The sequence below is a fragment of the Cucurbita pepo genome, chromosome LG07, assembly GCF_002806865.2.
Source record: "Cucurbita pepo subsp. pepo cultivar mu-cu-16 chromosome LG07, ASM280686v2, whole genome shotgun sequence".
NCBI lineage: Eukaryota > Viridiplantae > Streptophyta > Magnoliopsida > Cucurbitales > Cucurbitaceae > Cucurbita > Cucurbita pepo.
In genome coordinates, this window is record NC_036644.1 from 8,255,502 (window position 1) to 8,271,537 (window position 16,036).

Here is a 16,036-nt window from a genome sequence, read left to right on the forward strand (position 1 = left end):
TTGATTGTGATATCCCTCATTGCCAGCAAGGACGCTAGGCCCCGAATGAGGGTGGATTGTGATATCTGACCTTGCCAACAAGGACGCTAGGTCCCGAATGAGGGTGGATTGTAATATCCCACATTGCCAACAAGGACGCTAGACCCCGAATGAGGGTGAATTGTGATATCCCACCTTGCTAGCAAGGTCACTAGGTCCTGAATGAGGGTGGATTGTGATATCCCACATTGCCAGCAAGGACGCTAGGCCCCAAATGAGGGTGGATTGTGATATCTCAACTTGCCAGCAAGGACGCTAGGCCCCAAATGAGGGTGGATTGTGATATCTCAACTTGCCAACAAAGACACTAGGTCCCGAATAAGGGTGGATTGTGATATCCCACATTGCCAGCAAGGACGTTGACCCCGAATGAGGGTGAATTGTGATATCCCACATCGTCAACAAAGACACTGAGTCCCGAATGAGGGTAGATTATGATATCCCACATCGCCAGCAAGAATGTTAGACCCTGAAGAAGGTAGACACCGGGTGGTGTGCCAGCAAGGACGTTACGTCCCGAAGAAGTTCGGATGATGAAAACGATATCAATCCGAGAGTAGAACGAATCCGAAAAAAAAAAATAATAAAAAAATTTTAATCTAAAAGAATTATTGAATTAAAAACCTGAATGATATTTCTCTCTCTCTCTCTCTCCTCTGCCGCGTTTTGAAGGTTTGAGAGAAGAAGTCGCTCTACAGGCCATTTCACCATATCTACCTCTTCGGAGAACCTCCATGGCCGAAACTCACGCACCTCATTTCCTCGAACACGATAAACAATTAATCAAATCAAAGTCTATTCCCCATTCACATTGCTCCATTTTTAGGCCTCTCTAAACATCCCACCATGATACCCCCATTTCCTTCTTCTTACCTCCCAATCGAGCGTTTCTGTGTCCATTCATACACCAATACAATTTACCCTTCTTTAGTGGAGACTCTTCGGAAGGGTATCCCCTAGTTGGACCTTCCTTTTCTGTCGTGTTTTTTTTATAGATCTCTTGTCTCTGTTTCTCTCTGTTTCTCTCTGTTTCAGAGTTTTCGCCATGGAGAATGATGCAACTCGCAAAGCTTGTGATCTAAGGTATATGCCCGTTTCATTTTCAGATGTTCTTATGCTCTGTTGATGATTTGGGGATTTGGGGATTTGTTTTTTTGGATTTTGGTTTCTGGGTGTTTGTTTTTTTGATCATTTCTTGAGGAATGTTGCTTCCCCTTTTTGATTCATGATCTCTGTCTGGTTTCTTTTTGTTCGTTTTTTGTTTGGTTCTTTTGGGGATTTCCGAATTCCCATGTTTGTTTATAAGGAAGGAAGCTGAGAACAATGTAATGATCTGTTTGATCACTTGAGATTTGAGAATGAGTGTGTTGAGGTATGTTCTTTCAATGATGTATCTGTTAAAAGTTAAGCATGATTAGTTGAATTTGAAACAATTATGTTCAGAAAACATCTTAAAATAGTTAGAACGCTAAGGGATGTCCCTCAAATTCAAGAACACAAAAACGATACTAAACTGAGTCTGTGGTCGTCGTCATAATCGTAATCACTCCTTTTGGGATGTTTGGAGGGGAGTTCTTGAAGGTTCTGAGTTCTAGCTGTGAACGACAATCCTTGATGTCTCGTAGAATTGATGTCGAGGTAGTCGAAGTTGGGGTGGGGCTAGATTCGTCGAAATAAGTAAAAGAGTCCTCAAATTCAAGAATACGAAAGCAATACTAGACTGAGTCTGTGGTTATTGGGATGTTTGGAGGGGAAATCTTGAAGGTTTTGAGTTCTAGCCTTGAATGAAAATCCTTGATGTCTCGTAGAATTGATGTCGAGCTAGTCGAAGTTGGGGTGGGGCTATATTCGTCGAAATAAGTAAAAGAGTCCTCAAATTCAAGAATGCAAAAGCAATACTAAACCGAGTCGGTGGTCATAGTCATAATCATAATCACTCCTTTTGGGATGTTTGGAGGGGAACTCTTTAAGGTTCTGGGTTCTAACCTTGAATGAAAATCCTTGATGTCTCGTAGAATTGATGTCGAGGTAGTCGAAGTTGGGGTGGGGCTAGATTCGTCGAAATAAGTAAAAGAGTGCTCAAATTCAAGAATACAAAAGCAATACTAAACCGAGTTTATGGTCATAGTCATAGTCATAATCATAATCTCTCCTTTTGAGATGTTTGGAGGGGAGTTCTTGAAGGTCCTGAGTTCTAGCCGTGAACGACAATCCTTGATGTCTCGTAGAATTTGATGTCGAGCTAGTCGAAGTTGGGGTGGGGCCATATTTGTCGAAATAAGTAAAAGAGTCCTCAAATTCAAGACTACAACGAGTCTGTGGTCTTAGTCATAATCATGATCACTCCTTTTGGGATGTTTAGAGGGGAGTTCTCGAAGGTTCTAGGTTCTAGCCTTGAACGAAAATCATTGATGTCTCATAGAACTGATGTCGAGGTAGTCGAAGTTGGGGTAGGGCCATATTCGTCGAAATAAGTAAAAGAGTCCTCAAATTCAAGAACACAAAAGCAATACTAAACCGAGTATGTGGTCACAGTCATAATCATGATCACTCCTTTCGGGATGTTTGGAGGGGAGTTCTTGAAGGTTCTGCGTTCTAGCCTTGAACGAAAATCATTGATGTCGAGTTAGTCAAAGTTGGGGCGGGCCAGATTCGTCGAAATAAGTAAAAGAGTCGTTCTTCGTATTTCAATATCCGTAGCGTTTCCATTGGGACTTTTAAAAACTTCTTGCAACATTAACACCTTCTGTTGGTTTATAGGGACAGTGATAGGGGTTTGGGAGAAGTAGCAAAAAAGCCTCCCCGCTACATGGCTACTTATGGGAAGCATAAAATGCGAAGCAATATCTTCTCGTCTGCTTCGGCTCGAGGTGATTATTCGTTCGTTTTTCGGTTTCGTATACTTCTATAACAACATCATTTAGCCTGATGAATTCTGGCTTTCCCCGTGCCGTGTTCTATAGACTTGAGGTGTTTCGACTTCGAAATCGAGCAACGTGATGTGTTATCCCCTAGAGGCGTTTTGGAAGCAAGCTTACAAAGTTCGGAATTCGATCCCGATTCGTTGAATGAAAGTAACCAAGAATCAGAGAATCAAGCTTCACAATCAACAGCTCTTTCTCACTGGAAAAAGTTCTTTAGTTCATGGAAGAAGAAATCATTCAGACGTTTAGCCTCTTTTCCTCCTCTTGGGGTGCTGAAGATGTCGAGAAGAGAGAGCAAGACCAGGAGAGAGAATCCGGGGCTAAGTGACTTGTTCAAGTTCAAGTCGTCGTTGAGAAACTTTACGTTCCCCGAACTCCAAACCGCAACCAACAAGTTTAGCCATGGTTCGTTGCTATTCATCATGATTCATATACTTCTATACTCTAACTTTGATGTCAGCTCAGTTTATCAGTTCATGGATTGTTTTTGTTCGTTTTTTAAGACAATATGATCGGGAAAGGCGGCTACGCCGAGGTTTATAAAGGGCGTTTACAAGACGGGCAGCTGATAGCAGTGAAGATGCTGACTAAAGGAACAACAGATGAGAGAGCTGCTTGCTTCTTGTCTGAGCTTGGCATCATTGTTCATATTGATCATCCTAACACTGCTAAATTGATTGGTTGTAGCATAGACGGAGGCATGCACCTTGTTTTCAAGTTGTCTCCAAATGGAAGTTTAGGATCTTTTCTTCGTGGTGATTCCTTTAACCTTATTGAATTGTTCTTTGATTTTTAGAGTTCTTGTTCATCCCTTTGTTCATCGTATTCCAGGTCGAAATGCAAGCAAACTCGACTGGTGTAAACGATACAAGATCGCTCTTGGTATAGCCGATGGTCTTTTGTATCTCCATGATAATTGTCAGAGGCGTATCATTCATCGAGATATCAAGGCCGATAATGTTTTGCTTACGGAAGATTTCGAACCTCAGGTAGCTTTCATGTTCTAAATAGTAGTTACATATTGAATCTTTATTGATTCTACGTTGGTTGGAGAGGGGAACGAAGCACTGCTCGTAAGGGTGTTGAAACCTCTCCCTAGCGGATGTGTTTTAAAATCGTGAGGCTGATGTTGATCTGTAATGGGTCAAAATGGACAATATTTGCTAGCAGTGGGCTTAGGATGTTATAAATGGTATCAAAGCCAGACATCGGACAGTGTGCCAATGAGGACGTTAGCCCCCAAGGGGGTGGATTGTGAGATCCCACATCGGTTGGAGAAGGAAACGAAGTATTCCTTATTCGAAACCTTTCCCTAGTGGACGCGTTTTAAAACCTTGAGGGGAAGTTCGGAAGGAAAAGTCCAAAGAGGACAATATCTACTAATGATGGACTTGGACTGTTACAAATGGTATCAAAGCCAGACCCTGGATGATGTGCCAGCGAGGACGTTGGCCCCCAAGGGGGTGGACTGTGAGATCCCACATCAGTTGGAGAGGGGAATGAATCATTCCTTGTAAGGGTGTGGAAACCTCTCCCTAGTGGACGCGTTTTAAAATCTTGAGGAGGAGTTCGGAAGGAAAAGCCCAAAGAGGACAATATCTACTAGCAGTGGACTTAGGCTGTTATAAATGGTATCAGAACTAGACATCAAGCGGTATTGCCAGTGAGGACATTGGGCCCTCAAGGGGGGTGGATTGTGAGATCCCATATCGATTGGAGAGGGGAACAGAGCATTCCTTATAAGGGTGTGGAAACCTCTCCCTAGTGGACGAGTTTTAAAATCTTGAGGGGAAGTCTGGAAGGAAAAGCCCAAAGAAGACAATATCTGCTAGCGGTGGACTTAGGATGTTACAAATGGTATCAGAGCTAGACATCGAGCGATGTGCCAGTGTAATGACCAAGATCCACCGCTAGCTGATATTGTCCTCTTTGGGCTTCCCCTCAAGGCTTTAAAACGTGTGTGCTAGGGGAAGGTTTCCACGCCCTTATAAAAGGTGTTTTGTTCCCCTCCTCAACCAACGTGGGACATCACAATCCACCCCCCTTCGGGCCCAGCGTCCTCACTGGCACTCATTCCTTTCTCCAATCGATGTGGGACCGCCACCAAATCCACCCCCCGTTTGCGGCCCAGCGTCCTTACTGGCACACCGCCTCGTGTCTACCCCCCTTCGGGGAACAGTGAGAAGGCTAGCACATCGTTTGGTGTTTGGCTCTGATACCATTTGTAACGACCCAGATCCTCCACTAGCAGATATTGTTCTCTTTGGTCTTCCCCTCAAGGCTTTAAAATGCGTTTGCTATAGGAAAGTTTCCACACCCTTATAAAGGGTGTTTTGTTCTCCTCCTCAACCAACGTGGGACATCACAGCCAGCCAGAATGTTGGCCCCCCAAGGGGGTGGATTGTGAGATCCCACGTTGGTTGGAGAGGGGAACGGAGTATTTCTTATAAAAGTGTGGAAACCTCTCCCTAGTGGACGCGTTTTAAAACTGAGGCTGACAGCAATTCGTAACGGTTCAAAGCGGACAATATCTACTAGAGGTGGGCTTGACCTCTTTGTTTTAATACTACCGCTACTAGTTGAGAAGTTATGTCAACACTTGTACAAAGCTAGAGGGAAGAAAAAAAATATTGGCCCTTCGTGGTTCATCGAACTCTTCGTTTTACGGGAAAATGTCGAGGAAAACTTTATTTATATTCTATCTTATTACATGATTGAGATCCTTCTAAACTCGAATCTATGCAGATTTGTGATTTTGGCCTTGCAAAGTGGCTACCCAAACAGTGGACTCACTACAGCGTGTCAAAATTCGAGGGCACGTTCGGGTCAGTAAATGCCTACATTTTTCTCCTCGACGTTACTCGTTTTTGGGTCGTTACATTTCTCATCTCTTCAATGCAGATACTTTGCTCCGGAATATTTCATGCATGGAATAGTTGATGAGAAGACTGATATTTATTCTTTCGGAGTTCTGTTGTTGGAGCTCATAACCGGTCGTCAAGCTTTGGACGAATTACGTCAAAGCCTCGTATTATGGGTAACGATAACATTTGAACGAACGAACTCTACAGGTGCCTAGTTCATTCTACACACCACCATTAAAAAATTTCTTTATTTTAGGCAAAGCCTCTACTAGATAGCAACAATCACGAGGAGCTCATCGATCCCTGTCTTAGTAAAAGCTACGATCTCGAAGAGATGGAACGTGTGATTTTGACTGCTTCTTTGTGCATCGAGCAGTCTCCTATTCTCCGACCTCGAATGAGTCAGGCAAGTAGGAAACTACTACAACATGTCATCTTCTCTTCATTGAACACGTAACGGAACGGAACACTCTGGTTAATTACAGGTCTACGTCCTGCTAAGAGGCGACAAATACGTAGCGGAGTGTGAAAAGAATACAAGGGCGACACTGCAACGAACGTACTCGGAAGAGCTGTTCGATGCACAAGAATACAACCAGACTAGATACCTAAGGGATCTTAAAAAACACAGGCAGCTTGCTTTGGGGTGTTGAAAGTATTCACCTTCACCTAAAGGAATTTTCACACATGAGCTTTGACCCTTAATCCCTATATTTGTACTACATTCTTCAATGAGGATTCAAATACTCCTAAGCTTTGACCCGACCCGATAACCCCGCTAAGCTTTTGAAAATTACGTTAATACCCTTTATTTTTTTGAAAAGTTTCTAAACTACCATTGTTGTTAGAGGGTGAACGGAATGTCCACGTTGCTGATAGAGAGTGGACGAAACAACATAGAAAAAGAAAGCGTAGCAAATTTGGAAGAAAAGATGTTTCGTCGTTTTCGAGATGGATTAGGTCAAAAAAAGAGGAAGGGTAGCTCGTTTCTTCTTTTTCTTGGAAATTTTAGGACGCTCTGTATCTACGCTCGTAATTGATAGATGGAAATTTTAAGACGCTCTGTATTTACGCTTTGTCTGTTATCGAGAGTGATAAACTTCGATAAAACCAAGTTTTTAAGTAGATAAGATTGTTTTCTCGATTTGTGATCAATGAAATCAGAACATTCTAAATTTTATAAGAAAAACTCGAGACGAAAGTACAACTTTTTTTTTTTAGTTCAACCATGTAAGAATCAAATTGCCAACGTTTAAAAGTGGTGATCAGTGTCCTATTTTTCGATACATGACTTTAGAAATTTCATTATTTTTTTAAATTAGAGTGAACGTAAATCTTCGAAGGTGCCACATCTCATTGAGACTTCTCGAACATTCATCCATCTGGGTTGTATCGAGGCATTAGTCTTCTCGTGCCCATGCCGTGTCATTTAGGGATACCGTGCCGGATAGCGAGTGTATGTAGCAACATCCAACATGCGGGCTAGGGTGCAATACTGTCATTGAAAAACCCATTTCAAAGGAAGTCGCACGAGACACTCGTCTTGGCACACTCGCCCACACTGTAACACACGTATGTGCAACAGGATAGCTCACTTAGGTCACAAGTCCAGATACCACTATGTGAGTTCTAAAATCAAAACTCAAACAAAAAATTTTGAAAATTATTATTATTATTTTTTTAAAAACTTACCTTATATGTTAAAAGTAATAACAAATAAAAAAAATCCATAAATAGTATTTTGTTTAGGTTGGTNAAAAAAAAAAAAAAAAAATTATCAAACAGTTTGATATTATTAATATAAAATTGACACATATGTAGAATTAGGGTAACGCTCGTGTCCAATATTTCAAATATAAAATTCACTCATGATGACATCGACATTCCCTTACATCCTCCGACATATGATCACGTTACCTAATTATCTGTAACTTCGAGGCTTTGGACTACGATTTAGAATCCAAATTCGACATCTGATGGCATTTTGTAGTTTAAATTAATGTATTTATCGTGATCAGTTAAGAAGATTCTTTTGTCAACCCTTTGCATAGCTGACCGTTTATCGTTTTTTTGCTAAATTTTAAGGGAAAATTTTGATTCTCGAACAATATTTTAATTTTTTTTTTTAAAGATTTAGAGTATTAATGAAATTTTTGAAAATTTAAGAATATATATTTTTTTAAAAGAAAGTACTAATTTAATTTTAGTCGGAGTCAATGATATTTTCTATAATTTAGGGTTATTTTAAAAAATAATTAAAAAAATAACAAATTATATAGTTTTTTTTTTTTAATAAAATAAAATAGAGATAATGTGTGTATTTGGTATATTAATTAATACTCTTAAATTTCCAATATCTATATTTATTTCCAAAAAAAAATATATATATATATATATATATATATAGTGTCCAATAAAAGAGTGACACGTGGCAAATGGCTAATTCAAATTAACTGTTCTTAACAAAAGCCGCACCGACTGAGTCTCCACTTCACTTCTACAAAGCAAATTTGAAATTCCCGAAAAGCCAAAACCCTCCGTTTTCCTATCCTCTTCTCTCCCTTAAAAACCCCATTCAAAAACCCTATCTTACCCAGCCGCAATCCTTTCAAAATCCTTTCAAAATCGCAGAACAATGGCGAAGAAGAAGCCCACGCGATCGGGGAACGAGCCAAAGAAAGTTACGGATCATCAGGAGGAGAACAGGGATTCAGAGCAACAACCCAAATCTGGTGTGGATGAATCGGTGGAGAAGTCTCAGTTGCAGAGCTTGAAATCGTTGAACGAGCGCCTTTTGAAAGAGACACACGAGAAGAGAAAGGAGTTTGGAGCTCTGGTTCAGGCTAAAGAGGGTTTGGAGCTTGACTTGAAGAAGAATGCTGATGAGAAGAAACAGGTAATGTGTGAGTTAAGTATGGCGTGTGATGGTGTTTCTGGCTTAGAATTAGAGAGAAATGTTGTTAATGTTTATTTACAGACTCAAATGGAGGAAATGGGTGGGGTTATCTGTAGGTTAGTTGAGAGTGAGAGAGTGAAGAATGTGGAGATTGGGAGATTGAAAGGTGAGAATAATGGGCTTGTTTTGAAGGTCGAGGAAGAGAGGGAGAAATGGATGAAGGTTTGTTGTGAGAGGGACGGGATTAAGGCTGATTTTGATGGATTGTTTGAGGAAACAGGGGATTTGAGAAGGAAAATGGTTGAAATGGAGAAGAATGAGAGGAGGGCTTTGGAAGAGATAGATGATTTGAAGGTGAAATGCAAGAAGTTGTCGGGTGAAAAGATGGAGAGTGAGATTTTGAATGGGAACCTCTTAAAAGAGAAGGACTTGGTTAAGAGGTTATTGGATGAATCCGGTAGGGTTATTGAAGATTTGGAGAGGAAGGTCGATTCGAAAACGAAGGAGAAAGTAGAGGTTGAGAAGGAAAAGAAAGCTTTGGAAGTGGAGATTGAAAGGTTAGGGAAGGAAGTGGCTGAGTTGAATGAGAGTTCCTTCTCTCTCAAACAGGAGAAGGAAGAGAATGGGAAGGTAATTGCTGAGCTCGTGAGGAGAATAGAAGAAGCTGTGGAGAAAGAGAATGGTTTGTTACTGGAGGTTGAAGGTTTCGTGAAAGAGTTACAGAAGAAGGAGAAAGATGTAGAGATGTTAAGTCAACAGAGAGATTCGGTTAATGTGAATCTGAATCGAGTTGAACAGGAAGCTCTGAGTTTACGACGCACAATCGAGATAATCACTCGCGAGAAAGCTGAAATGGAGGAGGCGAAAGTGGAAGTGGAGAATGTTGTTGTGGACTTGCAAAGAGAATCGAGTAAACTGAAAGAAGCTGTGACTTCTTTAACTGAGTCGAGAAGTGTCGAGAAAGCGAGAAATGAGGAGTTGCTATCTGAAATGGGTTGTCTTCGAAAAGCTCTAAACGGAGTTTCGTTAGAGAGGGATAAGCTTGGTTTGTTGCTCGAGGACAAGGAGAGGAGGATTGAAGAAGCCATGGCTGAGCTTGAGAAAACGAAGACGGCACGGGTGGAGTCGATGAATGTAGCGAAGGAGAGGGAGAGGCGGATCGAGGTCTTGGTTGGGGAAAGGGATCGGATGGAGAAAAGCTTGCTAGAAGCGGAGAGTAGGATCGATGAACTGAAAGGGAAGGTGAAATCAGCTGTTGATGATTCAGAGAAGGCTTTGGCATTGTTGAAGGAGACTTGTTTGAGTGTGTGTGATGGTTATGAGGAGGAAGGGAAATCAAAGGCATTTGTTGAACACTTGGATGCAATCAAAGCATCTTTCATGAACAAGGAGAAAAAGATGGGAGAAATGAAGCAGTGTTTCGAGGCGGCCCGAGCGGAGGAACGGAAGAAGAAGAGCTTCTTCACGTTGGTTACTGCTGCAACGACCATCTTGGCTGCTATGTCTGCTGCTTATTTTAGCAAAGGCCGAGGCTGAGACCGAGGCTGTGGCCGTGGCCGAGACCGAGACCGGGGCTGGGGCTGTGGTTTTGTAGGTTAACCATCTGGTGGATCAATGTTGAATTGCTGATTTGGTAGTTTTAATGAGAACTAATATGATGATATAATAGTATAAAGCTTTTAGTATCATTTGAAGTACTCTTTTATGCAATAGGGGAAATGGGAGATGAGCAATATTGAAAATTCAATATGCTTTTAAGATTTAGAGTTCTTGAAGATTTGAAAGGTTTATATTTAAATCAAATTTACAATGTAACGGTAGATTTTTTTTTTTTTTGTAATAGTTATAGAATTGATTTTCGAAAAAGAAAGGATCGTACTTTTTAAAATTATGGTAGATCCCCTTACCGTCTTTGCTAGGTTCGGTGGACAAAGCCTAAACGATGATGGTTTCCCTTGAAGCACGATGAATACAGGCGTATTTTTCTGCAAACAAGAGTATTTTTTTGGTGAGCGGAAACTCCTTTTAATAGATGCAATAATTTCTTAAACAAAAACTTGTTTATGAGAACGCTAGGAGAAGATGGGATCCATTAGAAAATTCATTCCCACTTTCCAATGACTCCCAACTCTTCGTGAAAGGCGCCATTTTTCCTACATTTCAAGGTAAATTTTAGACGATAATAACGACAATAATAACAACAGGAGTTATTCTAGTAGAGATGTCTATGGGGTGGGAGAACACGGAAGAAATAATAAATAAAGTGATATATATATACATACATATATACATATAAGCACAGGAGTTATTCTAGTAGAGATGTCTATGGGGTGGGAGAACACGGAAGAAATAATAAATAAAGTGATATATATATATACATACATATATACATATAAGCGAGACGGAGACAAGAATTTAATCCTCGACCCAAACCTCGTTTAACCAACGGAAGAAATTTCTATTTACTACCTCTCCCATTAAATTATATTAATTTCGGTGTCGTAAAAATTAACATTTGTGAAACAGTCCTTCAAAATAAGTCATTTTGAATAATTTCTAAAAACAAAAGGACTAGAAAGTAAAATTTCAAAAGTTATCTTCCTCACTATTCCCACAAGCATAATGTGTTTGTGTGTGTATGCAGTAAATTATATAAGTAATAATAATTTACCATTACATGAAGGTAATATAAACTCCAACTGCACAGAGAGAGTCTCTTAAGACTCAATAATTTGATACTCAGTTAAAGTCCCTGTGCTACATATGGAACTCGAGACGACGTCTGCAAGTGAAACTCAATCCGAACCTTAAAAATGGTAATCACAGTTAGCGATATGAGAACGATGGACCAGGAAATGAGTATCTCGACGAAACTGGCATTATATCGTTCTCCACAGTTACGTGATGCACCTGATTGTAATACGGTAGAGCACGAGCAGCATGACTCATGGGCTCAGTATCAGCGACGTAACTTCTTGAATACGTTGGAGGAGCAGCAGCTTCCTCTCTCCTTGATGGAAGCAGATACGGGACGATCGATGAAAGACCATATTGATGAGTGTAAATTGGATCGTAGGCAAGTCGTTCCGTACCGCTACCAGATATTGCCCGTGATATTTGAGATCTAGAATCAATACTGTAAACTGGATAATCTTTTCCGTTAAAGTGTACGTGATCCGATCGAACCACTTCTCTCTGTGGCTGCTCTAGATGTCTTAGTTGATAGTCCCTATCATGATCTCTGTGGTATGTTTCTAAATAAGGCCGTGGCAAAGGCACAGGATCTAAATTTCTTCTTTCTACCTGAAGACCATAAGTTCGATAGTCCTTTTCGCTTACGTACAATTCGCGAGGAACTTCCTCTCTATGTCTAGGTGCCTCTTCTCGGTGTCGGTCCCGTCCCTGAGATGACGATTGATCATTCCTGGCATCACCCTTGGACTTAGAATTCCTAATCTGAGTGTCATCGACTTTCCTACGAACTTTCCTATCCCTAATTGGCACCTTTGGAAGGAACCCAATAGTAGGCGAACTCGAGAGGAGTCCTACTGGACGGAAAAGAGCTGAGAGCTTCCGAACCTGAGATACGAAATCCTACAATGTAATCAAAGGGAAAATACAATAAAACAGTGCTATGAATAAGCCAAGCTAGCAGTAAGAACCTGACACATCCACCTGTTTAACAGAGAGTTCAACTTTGAACTTGTGCTTCTCAAAATAATTCTCTTGGATGGCATTCTTGAAAATGCTCTCAGGTAGTGGAAAACAATCCTTGTAAACATTGAATCGTACCTGAAATTTTAGTTTGGAATTGAAACAATATCATAATCAGATGAAAAGACTATCTTCTGAATAGTTTATATAAGTAATGAAGCTGAAACCTGAGCAGGGAAAGCTCCATTAAAAGCCTTTGGCTCGAGTTTCATGCCACCCGAAGAAGATGCCTTATAGATCCCATACAGAAGCCTGAGATCAAAATCATAAAGGAATAGGTTTAGCCCGGGTTTGATTGCTAAGACGGTATCCTTTCTGCCAGCAGAAACGCCCATTACGTTGTAGTGAAAACAATCTGGCTTCGTTTTCGCACTGCACATGAAAATCAATCCGCCGAGATTTTCTTCGTTCTTATCTTCTATTCGATTTGTTTGAGTTCTATCCTTTTCTTTCCTTTTATGATTCTTTAATCTCTTATCTGAAGAGACAACCTTCTCAATATTGTTCTGTTCCTTGATGCTATTTTTGAACTCGGAATTGTTTCTATCGCTAGCAGATGTCTCTTCACCCTTCTCGATATGCTCCGCTTTTGAGATACTTTCATTAGCATTTTCCTTTTCGTCAGGCTTCACGGTATCTTCTACGTTCTTTTCATTACCTTTCCCATTTTTATTAGTCTTCATTTGGCTGCTCGCTCGAGATTTCTTTACGATTTTTCTTTTCACCTTCAAAGCTTTAGTAATCTTCTTCGTCTTTGACTCTGGTTTGCTGGAATTTTCAGTGGGATTCTGAGCTTCAAGAGTTTCTCCCACTTCTTGGTCAACAGAAACCTCTTTGTCCTTATTGGAATTCTGAGCTTCAAGAGTTTCTCCCACTGCTTGGTCTACAGAAACCTCTTCGTCCTTGTTGGAAATCGGAGCTTCAAGAGTTTCTCCCGCTTCTTGGTCGACAGAAACCTCTTCGTCCTTTTTGGAATTCCGAGCTTCAGGAGTTTCTCCCACTTCTTGGGCTACAGGAACCTCCTTTTCCTTTTTGTTATCTTCCTGTTCAACCTGTGCCTTTTTGGTCCTCAATGCATTGCTAGCAGGGGATTTCTTTACAATTTTTCGCTTTACCTTCAAAACTTTTACAGTTTTCTTTTTACGCGACCCTTTTGCAATGCACTTTTCATTAGACTTTCCAGCTTCAGACGTGTTACCGACTTCAGTCGCATCTTCTTTCATGTCATCAACTTGTTCTGTAGGAGCTTCTTTTCTCTTACCTTCATGTTCTGTTGAGAAATTTTCTACATTTCCCTCGTCCGTCTGTACATCAGAACTACCTACGTCCTTCTCTTCGCATTCAGGCAGAGTTGACTCTGCCTCCATATTTGAATCTTGCTTCATGATCTACTCACATACACATAATGCCAGAGTCAAAACTATTGCAACACGTCGTATTCCTTTTTCAAACTCGTCACATGAAGTAAGAAGGAGATGCAAAAATCGAATGATCAGAGTCTTCAATACAAAATTAAGGGTGCAGTAATGCAGATACAACACCAGTAATGGTGAGCCTTCCATCTTCTCTTAATAATAATAATGTGAATGTCCCGGTTGGCTTTTATCAAAGGAAGGCAAATTTTAGATGCTAAAGGAAAATAGATCAAACAAAAACAATGTTCACACATGAATTCTAATGGAAAAGAGATCAAACAAAAGCAAAAGCCAAGAACAACAAAAAGGAGCGAAGAACAAAACGATATACAAATAGCAAAAAGAGGACTCCAATTACTAAAATCAAGAATAAAGGAAAATCATATGAGAGAAAAAAAAAAAAAAAAAAAAAAACTAATCAAAATTCTCAAAGAACTGCACTAAGCTCCAAACCTATAACTTAGACCTCTAAATTTCCAGAAAAACTTCACTGTTCTTCTACGGAAAAATTCCCTCTCCTCCTCATGAAAAACTACAGGTAATTGACCTAACTTACCGAGCGACAGTAGTTTGTTCTAATCAAAATTACGAATCTCTAACAGAAATCAATGGTATACAATTACAAAACCCTAAAATTCCGAACCAGAAGTTGCGTGCAAAGAAACACGCCAATAGAAAACATTCACACCAAAATACATTATCGATTTCCCGCAACAAAAACACCAAACATCAGGCAATTTCTACTCCATCTCAGTTCCCTTACTCTCTCTCGGTAACCAATCAAAGTTGGAACAATAAGTAGTCGATCGAGACAAAAGAAGGTAGAGATTACCTGGAAAGCCGACGAAAATGGAGAGCGATTTGAAAAGAGAACAGTAAAAACGATAATCTGGAAACTATGAACAATATAGAAAGATAGGGCTTTGGCTTTCCTTCGATTGTTCTTATAATTAAGATAAAATCTGTGACAGAAGAGGAAGAGAATTTTTACAGTTAATATTTTCCATTTTTCCAATAAATATGAAATTAAATATTGTTTTTGTCTCTCTATTTTAATTTAATTTTAATTTTATAAATTTTAATGTATGTAATTTCAATAAATCTTAAAAATAATTTTTTTATTTTTTTTAAATAATAATATTCATAAAAATAAAATAAAAAAATTAAGAGAGACTAAATTGTCCCGAGAAGAATTAACAATAAATTAAAGATATACACAAGTTGGGTTGAAAAAATCTTTGGTCCGAAATTGGTCACTCAAGCAACCAAATAGAGTTCACAAGCTAACCCTAGATTAGGTAGTCAGTTTGGATCGGGTCGAAAGTTCACAAGCTAACCCTAGATTAGATTGTCAGTTTGGATCGGGTCGAGAGTTCACAACCTAACCCTAGATTAGGTTGTCTTGTCAGTTTTTTTTTTTATTATTATTATTTTGAAAAATAATACTTATCTACAATATATGTTACACTATTACACTAATTATCTACCGTATATGTTACACTAATAACTAAAATCTTATAAAATTTAAATATTAAACATTATGTATCACTGACCTTAGTTACAACTAATATCAGTTACAAAGATCTAATATTCTTAACCTTTATAATAATCTTCAATGTAGGATAGAGTTGAGTTGTAACACGATTTTTAGATTGTTCGAGTTGACCCGACCAAAATACTGTCAACCCTCAAACTGACCTAAATTTTTGGACAACCCAACCCAAATCGAAAAAATCTAACCGAACTCAATCTTACGGTTGGGTTTGGTAGTCCAAATTGGTCGTAGTCAATCTCATGCTTTTGTTTATAGTCCTTCACAACCAACTTTGTTTTATAGCGCCCTACTGCACCTTTTGCATCTCTCTTCGTCTTATATACACCCATTTAAGACCGATGGATTTTGAGCCTTGTGGAAGTGATGTGAGCTCCAACCCTCTGCCTCCTCAAACGTCAAGGGATCAAAACCTACAAAGAGACAAAAATTGTTGAACTCCTCCTCGTACTCCCAATCAATTAGATCAAGTTTTCAGGTCATATGAACACCCCTAGTGTATGTATATACATAATTATACACATATGTACACAAACACATATGCATATATACATACATACATACATAGATATATATATATATGCTAAACCTCCCAATCCAAAAGTCATCTCTACTGCCTTTTTTCTTCTTTC

The 16,036-nt window shown here is 39.6% G+C and overlaps 3 protein-coding genes across 3 annotated transcripts; 2 read left to right on the plus strand and 1 right to left on the minus strand.

Annotated features, from left to right (window-relative positions):
- Nucleotides 1-705: 705 nt before the first annotated feature.
- On the plus strand, nt 706-6,559 carry LOC111798935 (receptor-like cytosolic serine/threonine-protein kinase RBK2). The gene is made up of 9 exons (XM_023682290.1): nt 706-1,122; nt 2,800-2,909; nt 3,003-3,368; nt 3,467-3,718; nt 3,795-3,952; nt 5,709-5,788; nt 5,865-6,000; nt 6,084-6,233; nt 6,313-6,559. The coding sequence occupies exons 1-9, from the start codon at nt 1,085-1,087 to the stop codon at nt 6,478-6,480; spliced, it is 1,458 nt and encodes a 485-aa protein (XP_023538058.1). The 5' UTR covers nt 706-1,084; the 3' UTR covers nt 6,481-6,559.
- Nucleotides 6,560-8,296: 1,737 nt separating this feature from the next.
- Nucleotides 8,297-10,481, plus strand: LOC111798388 (myosin-7B-like). The gene has a single exon (XM_023681491.1). The coding sequence runs from the start codon at nt 8,463-8,465 to the stop codon at nt 10,257-10,259; it is 1,797 nt and encodes a 598-aa protein (XP_023537259.1). The 5' UTR covers nt 8,297-8,462; the 3' UTR covers nt 10,260-10,481.
- A 771-nt stretch (nt 10,482-11,252) lies between these two features.
- LOC111798389 lies at nt 11,253-14,811 on the minus strand. Its single transcript, XM_023681493.1, has 4 exons — nt 14,685-14,811; nt 12,605-13,825; nt 12,399-12,515; nt 11,253-12,302 (listed from the first exon to the last, which is right to left on the minus strand). Exons 2-4 carry the CDS (start codon nt 13,820-13,822, stop codon nt 11,550-11,552), a joined length of 2,088 nt encoding a protein of 695 aa, XP_023537261.1. The 5' UTR covers nt 13,823-13,825; nt 14,685-14,811; the 3' UTR covers nt 11,253-11,549.
- Nucleotides 14,812-16,036: the final 1,225 nt, after the last annotated feature.

What these genes read in the sequence shown, in the direction of transcription:
- LOC111798388 (XM_023681491.1), top strand. Translation starts at nt 8,463, where the DNA reads ATGGCGAAGAAGAAGCCCACGCGATCGGGGAACGAGCCAAAGAAAGTT.
- LOC111798935 (XM_023682290.1), top strand. Translation starts at nt 1,085, where the DNA reads ATGGAGAATGATGCAACTCGCAAAGCTTGTGATCTAAG. An exon ending in TTTAGGATCTTTTCTTCGTG is followed by an intron (nt 3,719 to 3,794) that starts GTGATTCCTTTA and finishes ATCGTATTCCAG; the next exon opens with GTCGAAATGCAAGCAAACTC. An exon ending in TCCGACCTCGAATGAGTCAG is followed by an intron (nt 6,234 to 6,312) that starts GCAAGTAGGAAA and finishes GGTTAATTACAG; the next exon opens with GTCTACGTCCTGCTAAGAGG.
- LOC111798389 (XM_023681493.1), bottom strand. Translation starts at nt 13,822, where the DNA reads ATGAAGCAAGATTCAAATATGGAGGCAGAGTCAACTCTGCCTGAATGC. An exon ending in ATGGAGCTTTCCCTGCTCAG is followed by an intron (nt 12,516 to 12,604) that starts GTTTCAGCTTCA and finishes CTAAAATTTCAG; the next exon opens with GTACGATTCAATGTTTACAA. An exon ending in TTGAACTCTCTGTTAAACAG is followed by an intron (nt 12,303 to 12,398) that starts GTGGATGTGTCA and finishes TTCGTATCTCAG; the next exon opens with GTTCGGAAGCTCTCAGCTCT.